The sequence below is a fragment of the Glycine max genome, chromosome 2 (assembly GCF_000004515.6).
Source record: "Glycine max cultivar Williams 82 chromosome 2, Glycine_max_v4.0, whole genome shotgun sequence".
In the NCBI taxonomy this organism is placed as follows: Eukaryota; Viridiplantae; Streptophyta; class Magnoliopsida; order Fabales; family Fabaceae; genus Glycine; species Glycine max.
Genome location: NC_016089.4, coordinates 5,829,407 through 5,845,057, shown reverse-complemented (window position 1 = coordinate 5,845,057; position 15,651 = coordinate 5,829,407). Strand labels below are relative to the sequence as shown.

Genomic DNA, 15,651 nt, shown 5'->3' with positions numbered 1-15,651 from the left:
TTCCTTCACTTACCTGAAACTATTGGTAACCTGGTACTCCATCTCATTTTACATGTTATTTTTTTAATGTTTTTGTCTCAATTTATTTGTCACTAAGAATATTAAAAAGGTATTTCTTTTTCAATATATCCATATTCGTCAGTATTTCAACCTGCACTACCTTAATCCCTTTTACTATCTACATAACAAATAGTGCTATAAATAAATAAGCGTATTTTAATCAAACACTATTTTATATTGGAAATTGATGTAATTACTTATTTTCTTAAGATGCATGCATTACCTTAAACGATAAAAAAAAATGAGACAAGCATGATTTTCAATAATATAGTCAATAATAATTGATTTGCAGCTGGTTATTAACCTTTTGAAAGCAGCTACAAAAGAATACAAAGGTTTACTCACTACTCACTAGTAATACCAACTACCAAGACTAGTGATACACCAATGCTTTGCCATTCCTCCCAACCCAGCATATTTCTTCAAGTAAAATACATTGTTCTGGTACATCACAGTGACAAGGCTAGGAGAAATTCAAAAATGCTTGCTTGACATTAGCATATAAAATTGGGACACATACTCTTTAGGACAAAGAATTGACACACTCAAGTGTCCCCTAAGATAACTCATCAACAGAACCATTGCCATTTTTGTAATCCATCTCTAACTCTGAGAGCTCACTCTCAAAGAAGGCTGAGTGGAGAGCCCTCACACACTGCTCTGCTTCACTGTCATTTACAACCAATGAGATGTTCACCTGCCACAAAACAAAACAAAACAAGAATAGATAAATATGTGAAAATGAAACCACTTCAGGGTCTCAACTTGTACGCAAAATAAATGTCTCTACTTTAGAAAGCCACCTCAGGGATCATGGACGTTGATGAGCAAATTTTATGCTATGAAAATAATACAAAGCATGCTTCATCATCACCCCCTCCCTTTTTCCCAAAAAAGTTTGTTTTCAACATGCTTCTCATGAATATAATACTCAATATCATATATTCTTAAGTGCCTTTTTGAATGATTTAGCACATGCCAAGTGCACATAATAACAACCAATGTAAGCAACTGAGGATGAAAAAGGCTACTATTGTTTATAGCTAATATAATGAATGATAATATAAATTGGATTAGGAAGATACCTTAGATGCACCCTGGGAGATCATTTGCACAGTGACGCCAAGGGTTCGAAGAACACGGAAAGCCTGCAATAGAATCAATCAGTCATTTCCTTAAGCCACCAACAGTAAGAGCTAAACATAGACTAATTACAGAACATAATCCTGCAGGTTGACATGAATTAACTTGTGCCTAAATTTAAAAAATACATTATAAAACCAGTGGTTTTTTTTTCCAATATCAGAAATGCACCTCAAGGCTTCCCATAGAAAATAAAATGACATTCCCCAGTCCGGCAGGCCCCACACAGAGCAAAAGGGAGGGAGGAAAAGGCCCAGATAAATTGAGTAAATTTTTATACAAAAGTGAAACTTAGGATATCAACTAATTTAAATAAAGGGAGCATAATACTGAACCTTCTCCAATATTAGTGATGATCTCTGAACATTTCCAATGAGAGAGATGATGGATCTATTCTGTAGGAGATTCACCACAGCGATTTTCTCGAGTTCTTCTACAACATGGTCAAGTTCCTGCTCAAAGATAGAGGATGACAGCCAATTAGCACATTCTGACTTACAAATTCATTGAGCAAGCATTTGTTTATTTTTAAGTATGAAACTAGGTGATATCCAACCAGATAGAGGTCCACTAACAGGACCATCATTGACACTAGAAGAAAGGAAGTTAAAACACAACAAAAATATTATCAATCATTAGCAAACTAATCAAATGAACACAAATGCTTACACTTGCCTGCTGAATTAGCTCTCTGCTCCATAGCTTTGATGGATCCAGTGTCAAGGAAACACTGACTTCACTTGTAGCTACAACATCAACTGATATGCCTAACTCTTCAAAGATTGAAAACACCTGTATACATGTGGAAGTATGAAAACTGGAAGGGATTCAACCACTAGGAGAACACGTCTGATAGGCATTATCTCTCACCTTAGCAAGGAAACCATACTGACCAAGCATGCGAGTGCTTGCTATATCCAACATGGTCACATTACGTTTCAAAACAATGCTTGTTAATACTGCCTGCAGGTGGAAAAGGAAAACTTATAAGCATTGTCTGAGTCTTCCTTGAGATAATGGGATTTACTATTTAGTCCAACACTAAAATCTACAAACCTTGCTCATATCTCTTGCCTTGGTGATGAGAGTACCTGGAGCTTTAGGGTTGTAAGAATTTTTAACCCTAACAGGAATATCACTTTCTCTGGCAGGTCTCATAGACTGTGGATGTAGAACCTGAGAATCAGAGAAATGAAAGATTTAGACCCACCTTTGATGGGATTATTCTGATATCCCAAGGCACAAGTCTATCTTTGGATACACATTGTGCCCATCACAACAGTGGTAAGTAAGGTTATGAGCAATAACATCCTTTTGACTAGACTCGGTAATAACACAAGTACTGGTATATAAGCTTATTAATGGAACAAATCTGAAATTATTTGGAGAGCCTAGTTAATGCCCAAAAAATTGTCTTCTAGTTAACCATTCTATACAAAATAAGCAGTAAAGAATGTAAAAGCATCCAATTAGGAACGGAGATGTTAATTCAACAATTTTCTGGGATTGGGGCATCTATAATCCCTATCAGTTAGAACACTAAATCAGCCTACAGTAAAACATGAAAAAACAGTTTTAGAAGCTTGAATGGTCCCAAATTTTCTAAAGCATTTTTGTGGCACTCATTCAGATTAATTCAAATGACATGTTGCACATTTGCACATCCCCATAGCTATTTCTTCAATATGTGTGTTATGTGCAAGTGTAGCTTGAAAACCGTAACTGTTATTTTTACACTGTTGACAACTAATTTACTTTTGGAACAACTTGTTCAGTGAAAGTTGGGTGCCAACTTTCACCTTGGAGCAATCTCTTCCAATGCAACTTATGATTTTTGTAATAATAAGGATTCCTAGAATTTGTCCCCATATTATGTGGTTCTCTAGTGGGGTGAGCAGAAGGAATTATCTGCAAGGACTGTTCTGTTTTGGGAGATAGCATAATGTTCATGGCTTCTCTCCAATGTTCTCCACATGGTTTAACATTTTTTGAATTTTTTATTTATGTTGCATTTGTTTAGCCTCTTAGGCTCTGTTTAACTTTCTCTATTTTGATGGATGCTTTATTGGATTGCATAGTTGTACAATGATATTTCTTTTCTCTTTCTCTATAATATTTTTTTTTCTTTCTGTCAAGAAAATCAATAAAACCACAGCATTTATAAAGTAGTGATAAGGAAGCTTGATTCAAAACACAAGCATAAGTAAGAAAGCAAGCTAGAATTAGAATTGTTGGAATTATGGGATTTTAGGTATAAAGGGAGAGGATTAACGATAAAAGAATAATATTTACTTCTATATTGTGATGTATTACGATAAGATGTATTGGGATGATAAAATCCAAACCCAAATTACTCACTCCTATTTTATTTATACTAATAATGCTAACTATATAAGGAAAATAAACATAAAGTATTAGAAAACATGGAAACTAAGAAAATAAGGAAACTAATCCTAAGAGCTCATTTCTACATACCCACATTATATTGTTATTATGAGGTATTCCATCAGGAATCTACAATTTTTTTCAAACCATAGAGAGAAAGCATATGGCATATTGTCAAAATAACTGGATTAGTGAATGAAATTATTTAATGGTACCTGAGCACCAAAGTAAGCTAGTTCTGCAGCCTCATCAAATGTCAAATAAGGAACAGGTTCTGCTTTTGGGTATATATTTGGATCACAGGTTAGGACACCATCAACATCCTTCCATACCTGTTTAAGAGATAGAAATTAATGGTTTTCTTGTCTCCATTTTGACATGCATAAATGTGTGTTTTATGTACAATTGTACAAACCTGGATCTCAGGCAACCCTAGTGCTTTCCCAATTGTTGTAGCCGTCAAATCACTGCCCCCTCTTCCCAGTGTTGTCACTGCACATGATTTCCGGGCCTTCAAGAAGAAAAACAAGTCAAAAGTTTTTCTAATTAGAGAATTCTCATTTTAGTAACACAAAATCCTGGAGAAGAAAAGAAATGAAAAGAAGCATTGAAAAAACATGACATCACAAATACCTTTCCAAGGAAGCCAGTAACAATTGCAATTGCAGGATCGGAGAGCCAATCACCATGCAATCTCTTTGCAACAGCTGGATAAGTTGCTTCCAAAATGTCCGCATTTGTGAAGTCGTCAGTTGTTATAAAACCAATCTCAAATGCATCATACTGTCAAACAATTAAATTAGCAATAAATCACTATGACCAGAGACAGAAAACAAATCAAAATCTGAAATCTTGCTCAGAGTTGGGCTATCATGGGAAAGCAATAAAAATGCTAAAAAACCTTTAGTCACAATATGTATTAAATAGGCAAATGATAGCGCTTACTTGGCGAGCCTTGACACCTATTTTATTAAGATATGCAGCAAAGATCCTTGTCGACATGCATTCTCCAAAGGAGACTAAATAGTCCTGAGTCCTTTTAGTCAATTCTTTCATCATAGCTATCCCCTTCAGAAGTTGCTCCAATTCTTCTAGATGCTCTGGAAATGATTCCACATGCAACATGAAGTCAGCCACAAAAATGAGTACAAACATATGAAAATTACCAAACAACCATACTGACAAGAAAGAAGGCATATAATAGAATATGTTTAGTTCATAAGGTGATAAAATGAAATGAAAAACTTGCAGCGACTATGAATTTCTAAAACAAAATTCATGGTTAATGTTACAATTATAATCAAAATCTATGCCAGACTCTTAGCTTTTTCTTGATTTGAGAGATATATAGTGACATTATTTTTCTCTGAATTGTTTGATAAGCTGACATTCAATCTTGAAAGTGCATGACATGACAAAGTCAAAGTATGAAATGCCATTTTTTTCCTGTGACAGCATATCAAAATCACAATTATAGTTTACAATTTCATCTCACTCATACAAGGTCTATTTCATCACAGACATTGATGCATATACAATGTAGCTGCTGCTTCAGGTTGTATATAAAATGATGCAGCACATGATAATTATTTTCTATTTTGCTGAGATAATTAATTTCCTACAATTAGTTTCTATCCTGTTTAGTTTCCTTTTCTAAGTTATTTTTCCTAGTTTCTTTTTTCTTATGCATTCTATTTGAAGCCTTTGATTTGTAATTGTTTGGCAGTAATGAGTAAAATTTCTCTGATTTATCATTAATTCTTCTTGATTTGCATGTGAAAATGTTTCATTCTTCCACTGCACCAAATAATTGTTAATTCTAACTCCTGAACAATAAACATCCAGATTGGATTGGCATATATAACATCAAGACAGTCATTAATCAATGATATAAGACCAGAGAAACTCACTCACAAACTTCTTCAGGATATGTTTGTATAAAATAGACTTGAATGTTGAAATCACAATTCTCAACATAAGACAAAATTATTAAATTACATAGTCAAACAGCAACAAATATGCAAAAAGGTATCATAAATAGAATGAATTAACCAAATGTATGTCCCCCCATACATAAGCCAATTGATGCTATTGCTACACACAAATGAATACACAGAACTAGTCTGGTGAAATGATCAGAGAAGAATTTTTTATCTAAACAAATAAATTAATGAATATTCAAATGCTTCTACTCCAACTTAACCATCATGAGAAAAAAGCAACTTACTTGAAATAACAGATCCGTCCACACCAAGCTGATCCACAGTCCTGAGATGCAGGTGAGAACATCCAATCAGAAAATAACATTCCTTCTGGGAAAGAAAAAAGTGATTTTTCTTTCTTCAAATATTATTATGCTACACTAGTGAAAGCAAAAAAAGAGAAAACTCATTGCTCTTGCCTTAGATGCAGGTCTTTTATAAAGCAAAGCTCCTCAATACTTGATACATTGATAACACCACAACTCACAGCTTTCTCTCCAGCCTAACAGAACCAGAAGGCAACCCTTTTCTTCAACAACAATCCTTAACCAGCACAAACCAAAGTAGTGCAAAAACCAACATGAAAAAAAAAAAGTGGAGCAAAAAAAATACCAGCAAAAGCTTGTTTGTTGTTTTTCCCATAGCAGAGAGAACAACAATAGGCCTCTCCTCGGGAAAACTCAATATAAGGGTAGCCACCTCTTTCATCCTATCAGCAGAAGCCACAGAGGAGCCACCAAACTTCATGACACAAGTGAAACTGGTTTCACCCTCACTACTCACCATCCCATTCTCAGTCGCATTCTTCTCAATCACATCACTTGTTGAGGCCTTGCAAGTAGTGACACTGAATGCCACCCTATTGCCCCAAACTCTCCTTGCACAAACAGGAGCACCAAATGCTGCAAACCCAATTTGAGACTTGCAATGATGCAAGCTCCTCCTCACACTCATACTCACAGCAAGTTTCCCTTGAACCCCTTGAAGCTGCTGCAACGCGCTTGCCATGGCTTATGCTTGTTCCAAGCAAGTTGTTATTATTTCGACAAATGAACACAACCCTTCAGGGATCTGAAAAAGGGTTTGTTACTCAAATGCTTCCTCAAGTTTTCCAAAGCTCGATCTGCAATAAAATGAAGACACCCTTTACTCCATTTCCTCACGGCATCGCAGTAAATGGTAAATTACACAAAACAATTGATTAAAAAAACAATTTTTATTGGTGTTCTTTTGTTTTCATGGAGTCAGGAAACATGAAAAGAATGAGTAAAAATAATTGTTAATGGAGAAAGAAAAAGAAAAACCTTTGAGAGAAAGAGCTTTGGAAGATGGAAATGCGAGGAATGAATGGAGGAGTTTTGGAAGTGAGAATGAGAAAATGGAAAATGGAAACAAAGGGAAGGTGTGTGGGCGCAACGGTGGCGGCACTCCACTTTTATTTATGTAACACATGAAAGGTCCAAATTGTGTTTTATATATGTGTTCCATATATGCGACAAAATCTATGTGCAAATTTTTAAGTGTTTGTTTTTTTTTAGCCTAAATAATTGTTTTTGTTTCCGGAAAGATAAAAATTTAAATGTTAGTTTCTGAAATTAAAAAAAGTTATGCGACAAAATCAATGTGCAAATTTTTAAGTGTTTGTTTTTTTAGTCTAAATAATTATTTTTGTTTTCATAAAGATAAAAATTTAAATGTTAGTTTTTGAAATTAAAAAAAGTTATTTAACGGCTAACTTTTATATGTTATCATTAATAAAAAAGTTTCTTTATCACTTTCCATGATGAATTTTGGAGTGTTCTATACATTGGGAAATGAAAATAATTATTTATACACAATATAAATTTATTTTCATTTTTTTTAATCATTACAAATATAACATTACAACAAACACTAAAAAAACAAACATAATAATAAATATAATTTGTCTATTGTTATGAAAATTGTGAGATTATCTTACCCAAAATATGAGACTCAAATAAAAATGTTGATTAATAAGCACAATATGTTGTCATGTTTTGTTTGAGTCTCATATTTTGGATAAGATAATGTCACAAATCTCATATTAATAGACAGATTATGTTTATTATTATATTTGTTCTAACTTATACATATTTTCTTTTTGTTTAATGATCTGTTGTAATGCTATTTTTGTCCCTAGACGTGTAGAGCTTAACAAATTCGTCATTGAATGTTCCACATATGCTCTTTCATGGACTGTGATGGACGAAAGTTTAGGGATTGGTAGATTTGTCACACTTTTTCACTTTCAATACTAAAATTTGAATGTTCATCTTTTGATAACGAATTTGTCAGTATTCTACATATACAAGGATGAAAATAACTATTTATCCTTTTTTAATACACTATTTAAGTGCTTGTTTTAACACTAGTATTTTAGCTTTTGTATGCTACAGGTGTTTATTTTATATAATTAAAATTTAAATTAAGATTTATAATCTATAATAAAAAATACCTATAAAAATGAATAATTATTTTGATTCTTGAATTTGTAAAGGATAAATTAGTTTATTATACAATGAAAATTTTGATTTAATTATTGAATGAGTAAAAAGTACTATAATTATATTTGTTGAACAAGTTAATGTCAAAGTGTTATTTAATATTATAATTTAATAATAAAATAGTTTTATAAAACTTAATGGTAAGATCTATTTTTTGTATTATTTACATATTCATAATTAAATCAGAACTTTCATTTTTTAAAAGACTAAATTATCATTGATTTATCCATTAAATCTAAAATAGTCATTTACCTACTTTTAAATATATAAATTGTATTTAAAATTTGTGATAAATTATTTATGTTATGTACAAGATTTTTAACTATTCATAATTTTTTTAAAAAAGAAAATGTTACAAATAAATTTATTATTTTTATTTAGAGAATTTTTATTTATATTATGATACAATATTTTTAACTATTCATTATTTTTAACTTTAAAAATATAATAAAAAATTCTCTAAAAAATTGACACTCAAAAGAAACAAAAAAAATACATTTTAAAAAAATTAGCTAACAAATAAAAATATTAAAATAAATTTTAGTAATTTATTTTTTAATACAATTTATCATTACGCCCATTATTAAAATAAATTTCAATTCTTGATTAACTTTAAGTTTTCTTCTCTAAATGTACTATTTTGGCAACTAGCACTTTTTTTTTAAATGTTCTTTTTGTGTTTAGTTTTGACCAAGGTTTTCATGGGACCAATGGTAGACAGTCAAAGTATTAATTGAGAAGTTTAATTATATTTTGTTTTGACCATTCACTGTCGAAATTGTTAGTCACTCGTTCACGGTCTATTTTCACTATTTTCTTATTCTCTCTCTCTCATTTTACTTTTATCTCTACAATTCATAAAATGGACGTATAATTTTATAATATTACTGTATTCTTATTAATATTTCTAATATTTTATAAACAATTTATCATGGATTTATAGATGTATGAAATAAAACTATTAACATTTTTAATACACAACAATAAATATTTTTAATAAAATTTTTATTTTTTTCTTATTATTGTGTATTTAAGAGAATAAGTCACAACCAATAAAGATTAGTATAGTTGATAAATAAGGAACTCATATCTAAAAAAGACATGAATTTGATTTTTGTTGCTAATGTGAGAATTTTTTTAATAGGTAATTTATAAGTATTTTTTGAATCTTAAAGTCTGTTTTCACCTTAGTAAATCTTGAATCTAATTCACCTAAACAAAAGAGCATAAGTCAAGCATGATATAATAACATTTTTTATAAGGAGTTTTATTTTAAGAAATAAAAAATAGAAAATCTTGATTTAAAAATATTTATTATATAAAAATACAAAAAAAAAGTCAATACTTATTTTTTAAAATAAATTAAAGCATTTAATAGAATGGAAGTAATGTTTTCAAATTAAATATCTATATGTAACGGGTGGCTTCATAGTTTTTCCTCAACCGGAACCTCTTTATTCCTCAATAGTACTAACTCCTCAAGTAGGGAAAAGAAAAGAAACTATATATGACGACTTTGTATGTCGGAAACCATGATCTTTTTATATCATGTTAACTTAATAGGGTTTCTATTATCCCCTAACAAGTCAACAGAGATATTACTTATTTAAATTTATATAATCTAATTTAGTTGTGTAACATACTAACTTAATTTAATCACATAAAATAAAATCCACTAATAATAAAATAATTAATATAATTGTTTTATAATATTAACCCACATTAATTATTGAAATAGAAAATTTGAACAAAAACTATCAATTTAGAGGTGTAAAATATAAAATTTTATAATAAATATTTACAATTTTGTTAAAACAATGGATGCATTTGTTTATCCTGGCATAAAAATAGGTGAGAGGGTTCAAACATATAAAATTAAGGGTATAAAATATAAAATTTTAAGATAAATACATGTGACTTTATTAAAATGAGAAGGTATATTTACTCACTCTCATTAATGAATAGGTCTTCCATTAACTCATATCCTAGATCACAATACTATTATGCATGCCTATACCAAACACATGAAACATGATATTTTCTTTGTTTGGTAAAAGGCCCTCAGTCCTCTATGTTCATGCTCCTGGTCAATTTGCAAGCATACTTATTGAAAGACTATTGATATAATAGAATAATTAATTATAAGTTATTATAATTTAAATTCAACTTATAGATAAATTTAAATTCAAATTATAGATAATTTTGACTTTGTTATTCGTCTTTACTCTATATATATCTCTTGTACATTTACAATAGACTTACTCTATTAAGATCCAATCTTAATGTGGATGATATTAGAACAACTTTATTGTTAGAACCCATTTTTGGTTCTTTAGCACACTTTTTGTGGACTTTTTATTGTCACTTACGATTCAAGAACTCTGACCATTTTTTACTCCAATGATAAAATCAATATGAACTCTGCACTGCGTCTGAGAAAGAGAGGTTTTGCCTTTGTGATGCCAAGAATCTTCAAAGTTCTTATACAAGAACGATTTTTTAAGGCTAGCAGGCATCTTATTAGAGAATTCAACAAAAACATGTTCTTACTACTTAGCGATAAAGTTGCTCTTATGGTCTCCACCCTCCCTTGAGTTTGCAAAAGGTATTGGGGGTATAAAAGTTAGTCGGTGGAGGTGTTACTTTAGAAAATTTTCTAGGCATTTTTTACCTAAATAGTTTTCGAGGAATAAAAGGTGTATAGGTTATGGAAAACATGTAGTTAAAGGAAATGACATAAAGCAGGATGGTTCAACACAAATAGAAAAAGTTACCGTGTCAATTTTATTGAAAGATATGATTCAAAGAATTGAAAAATAAAAGCGGTTGAAAAGAGTCCTTTAGGCTTTGTTCGGTTTAGCTGGCATAATTAATATTGGAAGAATATAAATAATTTTAGGGGTTTGTTGGAGGAAAAATAAGGTAAAAATAAATTAAAAAAAATGATAGAACTCACTTATATTATTTTTTTTCATGTATTTTCACTCTTCTCTTTATTTCTCTCTTCTTTATTTTACTTCAACCTAACAATTTTACTTATTTCTCACTTTATTTTACTATCCTTTTCTTTATTTTCATCTACTCTATTCCTATCATCTTTTAACAAACACAACCTTAGAGAAGTTTGAAGTAAAACATGCTCGAAGGCTATAAAGATAGATGAAGATCACGTGAAAGGCTATGCTTTCTTTGCAAAAGGGTTTTAAGGCAATTGTTTGAAGATACATAAATCGAGGCAGGTGTATTAATCTAAAGTAGTCAATCTTAGGCTAGTATCTATGTGTGTGAACATTTTGTAATTCAACTGTTTGACCAAAAACTTTATAAACAAAATATCGGACAACCATTTTTCTTTGGTCGAAACATTCACACAACTCCAGTAAACACCACACACGCATTTAGTGTATATTCTCACCCATATCTTAATGCAAGTGTATTATTTGCATTGACATAATAATTTTATTCCAAGCCAAGGTATGATTTATTATTTGCCGTTGTATTTTAGAAATCTTGTACTTGAAAGAGGTGTTGACCTCAATCAAGCTTTTATAATTTGGATTAAGATAAATGCCATCAATGCATTTTTTAAACACATTTTTTAATATATCTTTCTATTATTGCTTAAAATTTACTTATAATTTTGTAATTTTTAATAAATTTAACTAACATTATAAAGTGTGTTAAAATAAATACGAAAGACTAAGGTGCTAACACCTCTTTAGACTAATCCGGCACTTTGAAGTTTGAACTGAGGTTGACCATAGGACAGCATGAGCCTCAAGCTTAGGCTAAAATACTTTTCATTTTCAAGCACTAGACAATTTTTTCCAGCAACAACACAAACACGATTTGAAATACGAGAACTCTCATAAAATCAAATAAGGTTTTCAAATTTCTGCTTACAAAGCAATGAATAGCTTCGATTCACAATTCTCACTCTTTCACTCTCAGTGTGCCGCAGGTAAGTTCATGCACAAGATAGTGCTGACTGTTGAAACCAAAATCATGAAATACTACACCAGAGACATTTCCACTACATCTGCATATACACTATTCAGTTACCAACATAAATGCCAATTTACAATCAACGTGCTTCGTTGGGTTCATTATCTTGAACACGGTGTGAAGCTTTTGTATTTTATACTTTTTTTTAGTTTTATATTTTAAAAAATATTTACGAAGTAGTAGATATCCACAAATATTTTAGAAAATCATAGATATTCACTTAAGAAATACTTACTCCTTCTCTGTCTCGTTACCGTCCCTAATTTCAACTAATCAAAGAGATATACAGAAATAATGATTTTTTTTGTAAAATTATTTAAATTTACTAAATTCAGCAAAAACAATTGTAAAGTTACTTTTGCTGAAAATGTATTTAATTTAGTAAAGAATCTTAATCAAGCTTTAAATTTATAATGTCCACTTAAAATATTTGCCCCAGCTCCATTCACGTGAGACTCGAGCTACATTTACGTCCATAATAAAAGAGTTGCCTTAAATTATTCATGAGCTATTGTATATATCATAAAACATAATATATACTCTTTTGGCTACATTATGTACTTTAGATGCGTGGTGAAGTGGGCTACAACATGGGATATAAAGTTTGAAAGATGAAGAATTTGGACTCATTATTATTAGTGGGGTTCATTCCAACAAAGGCGGGGACCACTGCTTTTTCTGTTCGGACGGTGCGCCGAATCCCATTTCAGTGGGTTAATCAGGACAAGAGATATTCCATTTCCACCATTGATTCACTTGGATTCACCACCAACCATCATAAATGAGGTTTACCAACATCTTATTTTGAGATTTTAATAATTTTTTTTAGATCTTACAGTGTTATATTTTTTTAAGATTTCTTAAATTTTTTATTTCAATAATAGCTCTCATCTTAATACTTTAAATTATTTTTTTAGTCTCACAAGGAACTCACCTACTACTATTTATTTATAATTTAATTTGAAATAATTAAGGATAAATAGTTATTTTTGTTTCTAAATGTGTAAATTGTTGATAAATTCATCCCTAAAAGATGAAAATTCAATTTTTAGTTTTCGAAAGTGTAAAAAGTGCAACAAATTCATCTATCCGTTAACTTCTGTCCATTATCGTTAATGAGAAAGCCTACGTGACACAGAGAAACGAAAATGTCACAGAATTGATTGTCAACATGACTGCTGAATAAATTAAACAAAAATGTCAGTAAATTATCATCATTAGACTTAAATGTCATTAATTTTTTGTTGGATGAAAATATCCATAGTTTTTTTTCAACTAAAATGTCAGTATGTTTCCATAGGACCAAAATGTCAGTAAGTTATCATCATTGGACCAAAATTTCAGTAATTTTTCATTGTATCAAAATGTCAGTAATTTTTTATTGGACATAAATGTCAGCAATTTTTTGTTCAACCAAAATATCAATATATTTCTATTAGACTAATTTGTTAGACCTCAAATTTCATTTCATTTAAGGGTAAAATATATTTTTAGGGTAAATTTTTCTTTTTTTTTTTTATCGTTGCAAGCAAAACATTACAATAATCACTTAAAAAATATGGAATCAAATAAAATCTATTACAAACATAATAATAACCACGATATTGATTAACAATCATAATAGAAATTATCCAAAATAAATATTGTACCAGTGTACTAGAATAAATATTGTAATAATATACCAATCATTATAAATTTGTCCAAATTTAATGAGTGCCCACAATGAAGACATGCAAGGGCATTTTAGACAATAAATTTATTAAGAAACATGTGTTGAGCACATGCATGATTTGTGGGAGTTAATGGACCAACGATGTTAAGGGATTATGGGGAGCAAGTGTAACCAATGGCAAAAGGTTAGGGGGGGGGGGGGGATTTGTAAAAGGAGAAGAAGAAGAAAAAAAGAAAAAGAAAAAATGATACATGTATAATTAGAGTAAACCTTAGGGGAAATTACTGCAATTTGCTCAAAAAAGAAACTTGAAGAGACAAATGTACATTAACTATGTGTGTACAATATTATCTGAGGGAGAAAGGATGAGAGCACACTAGTAGGAAAAAAAAAATATTTTACATCGTCTATATTATATCAATTATACAAAAATCAAAGTTAAAAATGTGTTGTGTCATTTTAAAAAATCAATATAAACTTTCTAAATCAATTCCATTTTTAACCTACGTAAAAAAGTTTACAAACACATTTATTTCTCTCATTTTCTCAAGCACTAATTCATTTCTCTCTCACAACCCATATAACCCTAGGGTTTCTTAAACACACCCTTCAACCTCTCTAAAGCTTGCCGAGATTTTCTTCGAGAACATGCTTCCTTACTTGCATTCCCTTTCTCTCTCAGCTCTCACAAATTCCTTTTCTCTTCTGAATCAAACTCAAACCCTCCCTACAGACTCTCCAAACTCAGTGTCGTAACCATTGCATGTGGCATCACTTTCCTTGTAATTTCTCTCTTTGTCGCCTCAACTTCCCCTTTGTGATGGCCTCTGTGTGATCGACGTCGATACAAGCAACAAAAGCTTCACATGACTGACCTTCGTGAAGATGGAGAGAACTCTATTGACGGTGAAGATGAAGAGCAAAAACAAGGTATGACAACATCAAATGGGATAGAAAAGTGCTAGGTGAAGGGAGAGAAAGATGGATCCGCCCATGGAGGTGAGGAAGAAGAAAGTGGATAAAGAGTGCATTTTCAAGACTTTCCAAAACACTTGACTTTGTTTTCCATTACACTTGCTACTTTTTTTTTCTCCCTTGATATTTTCTCAATTATTTTGTGTATTGTGTGTTGTTGCTTTTTTTTAATTTTAGTTAATTGTTGATTGTAAGGTTATTTTTTGAGTTACACATTGAAGTTTATTATACAAATTAGTTTGATACTTGCCTTGAAGAATGTTCTTCCTTCACTGGGGTGGTTTGTTGTTGATGAAGTTTCCATTGCTTTGATTTGGGTCTTTGGTGTGGGGATTTCTATGGTACGGGGAGAGAACACATATCTAAGTATTTTGGAATTTGATTTGTGCAAGTACTACATTGGTTCTATTTACAACCAATGTAAAAATTATTTACATCAATTCTAGCTAACATAATCGATTTATGTTGAGTCATAAGGTGAATCATGATCCTTAAATTGTTTTGATTTAATCCAAATAAATATTAAGTTTCAAAGTTGCATATGAAAATGCATAAAAAAATGTTGAGTTTTCCTATGATAGATCATACGATAGATAAAAGATAGACACCAAGTCTATAACATTAATGATCAAGTTAATATTATATTCTTTTGATCCTTTGTAGGGACATATTCCTTACTTTTCATAGGATTAGTCAAAGAATAAAGAAAAATTAGAAATTCAATGATAAAATTACACGTTCAATTGTCTATATATCTACAAGTTAACATAATTGATGCACATATATTGACTTCCCATCTTATATTTGATGTTGTTTAAGGATATAGGGATGCAATTTTTCGACCACCACCATTAATCACCTAATAGTTACAAGTAATATATTTATGGAGAATAAGAATATTTTA

General features: G+C 30.7%; 1 protein-coding gene across 2 annotated transcripts; it reads right to left on the bottom strand.

The window, feature by feature from the left end:
• Positions 1 to 302: 302 nt before the first annotated feature.
• Positions 303 to 7,018, bottom strand: LOC547546 (precursor monofunctional aspartokinase). 2 transcript variants are annotated; one of them, NM_001251222.2, is made up of 14 exons: positions 6,875 to 7,014; positions 6,183 to 6,693; positions 5,990 to 6,072; positions 5,816 to 5,856; positions 4,534 to 4,688; positions 4,222 to 4,371; positions 4,004 to 4,099; positions 3,804 to 3,920; positions 2,260 to 2,379; positions 2,074 to 2,166; positions 1,879 to 1,995; positions 1,539 to 1,655; positions 1,146 to 1,208; positions 303 to 757 (listed from the first exon to the last, which is right to left on the bottom strand). In NM_001251222.2, the coding sequence occupies exons 2-14, from the start codon at positions 6,576 to 6,578 to the stop codon at positions 617 to 619; spliced, it is 1,689 nt and encodes a 562-aa protein (NP_001238151.2). In that variant the 5' UTR covers positions 6,579 to 6,693; positions 6,875 to 7,014; the 3' UTR covers positions 303 to 616. The 2 variants fall into 2 exon arrangements, with proteins under 2 accessions (NP_001238151.2, XP_006574470.1); XM_006574407.4 differs by having other exon boundaries at positions 317 to 757; positions 1,873 to 1,995; positions 6,875 to 7,018.
• Positions 7,019 to 15,651: the final 8,633 nt, after the last annotated feature.

Excerpts from the sequence above, each read along its gene's own strand:
- LOC547546 (XM_006574407.4), bottom strand. The coding sequence starts at position 6,578 with ATGGCAAGCGCGTTGCAGCAGCTTCAAGGGGTTCAAGGGAAACTTGCT. Across the intron at positions 2,167-2,259 it reads AGGCAAGAGATATGAGCAAG|GCAGTATTAACAAGCATTGT; the intron begins GTTTGTAGATTT and ends TTCCACCTGCAG. Across the intron at positions 1,656-1,872 it reads AGCTAATTCAGCAGGCAAGT|GAACTTGACCATGTTGTAGA; the intron begins GTAAGCATTTGT and ends ATCTTTGAGCAG.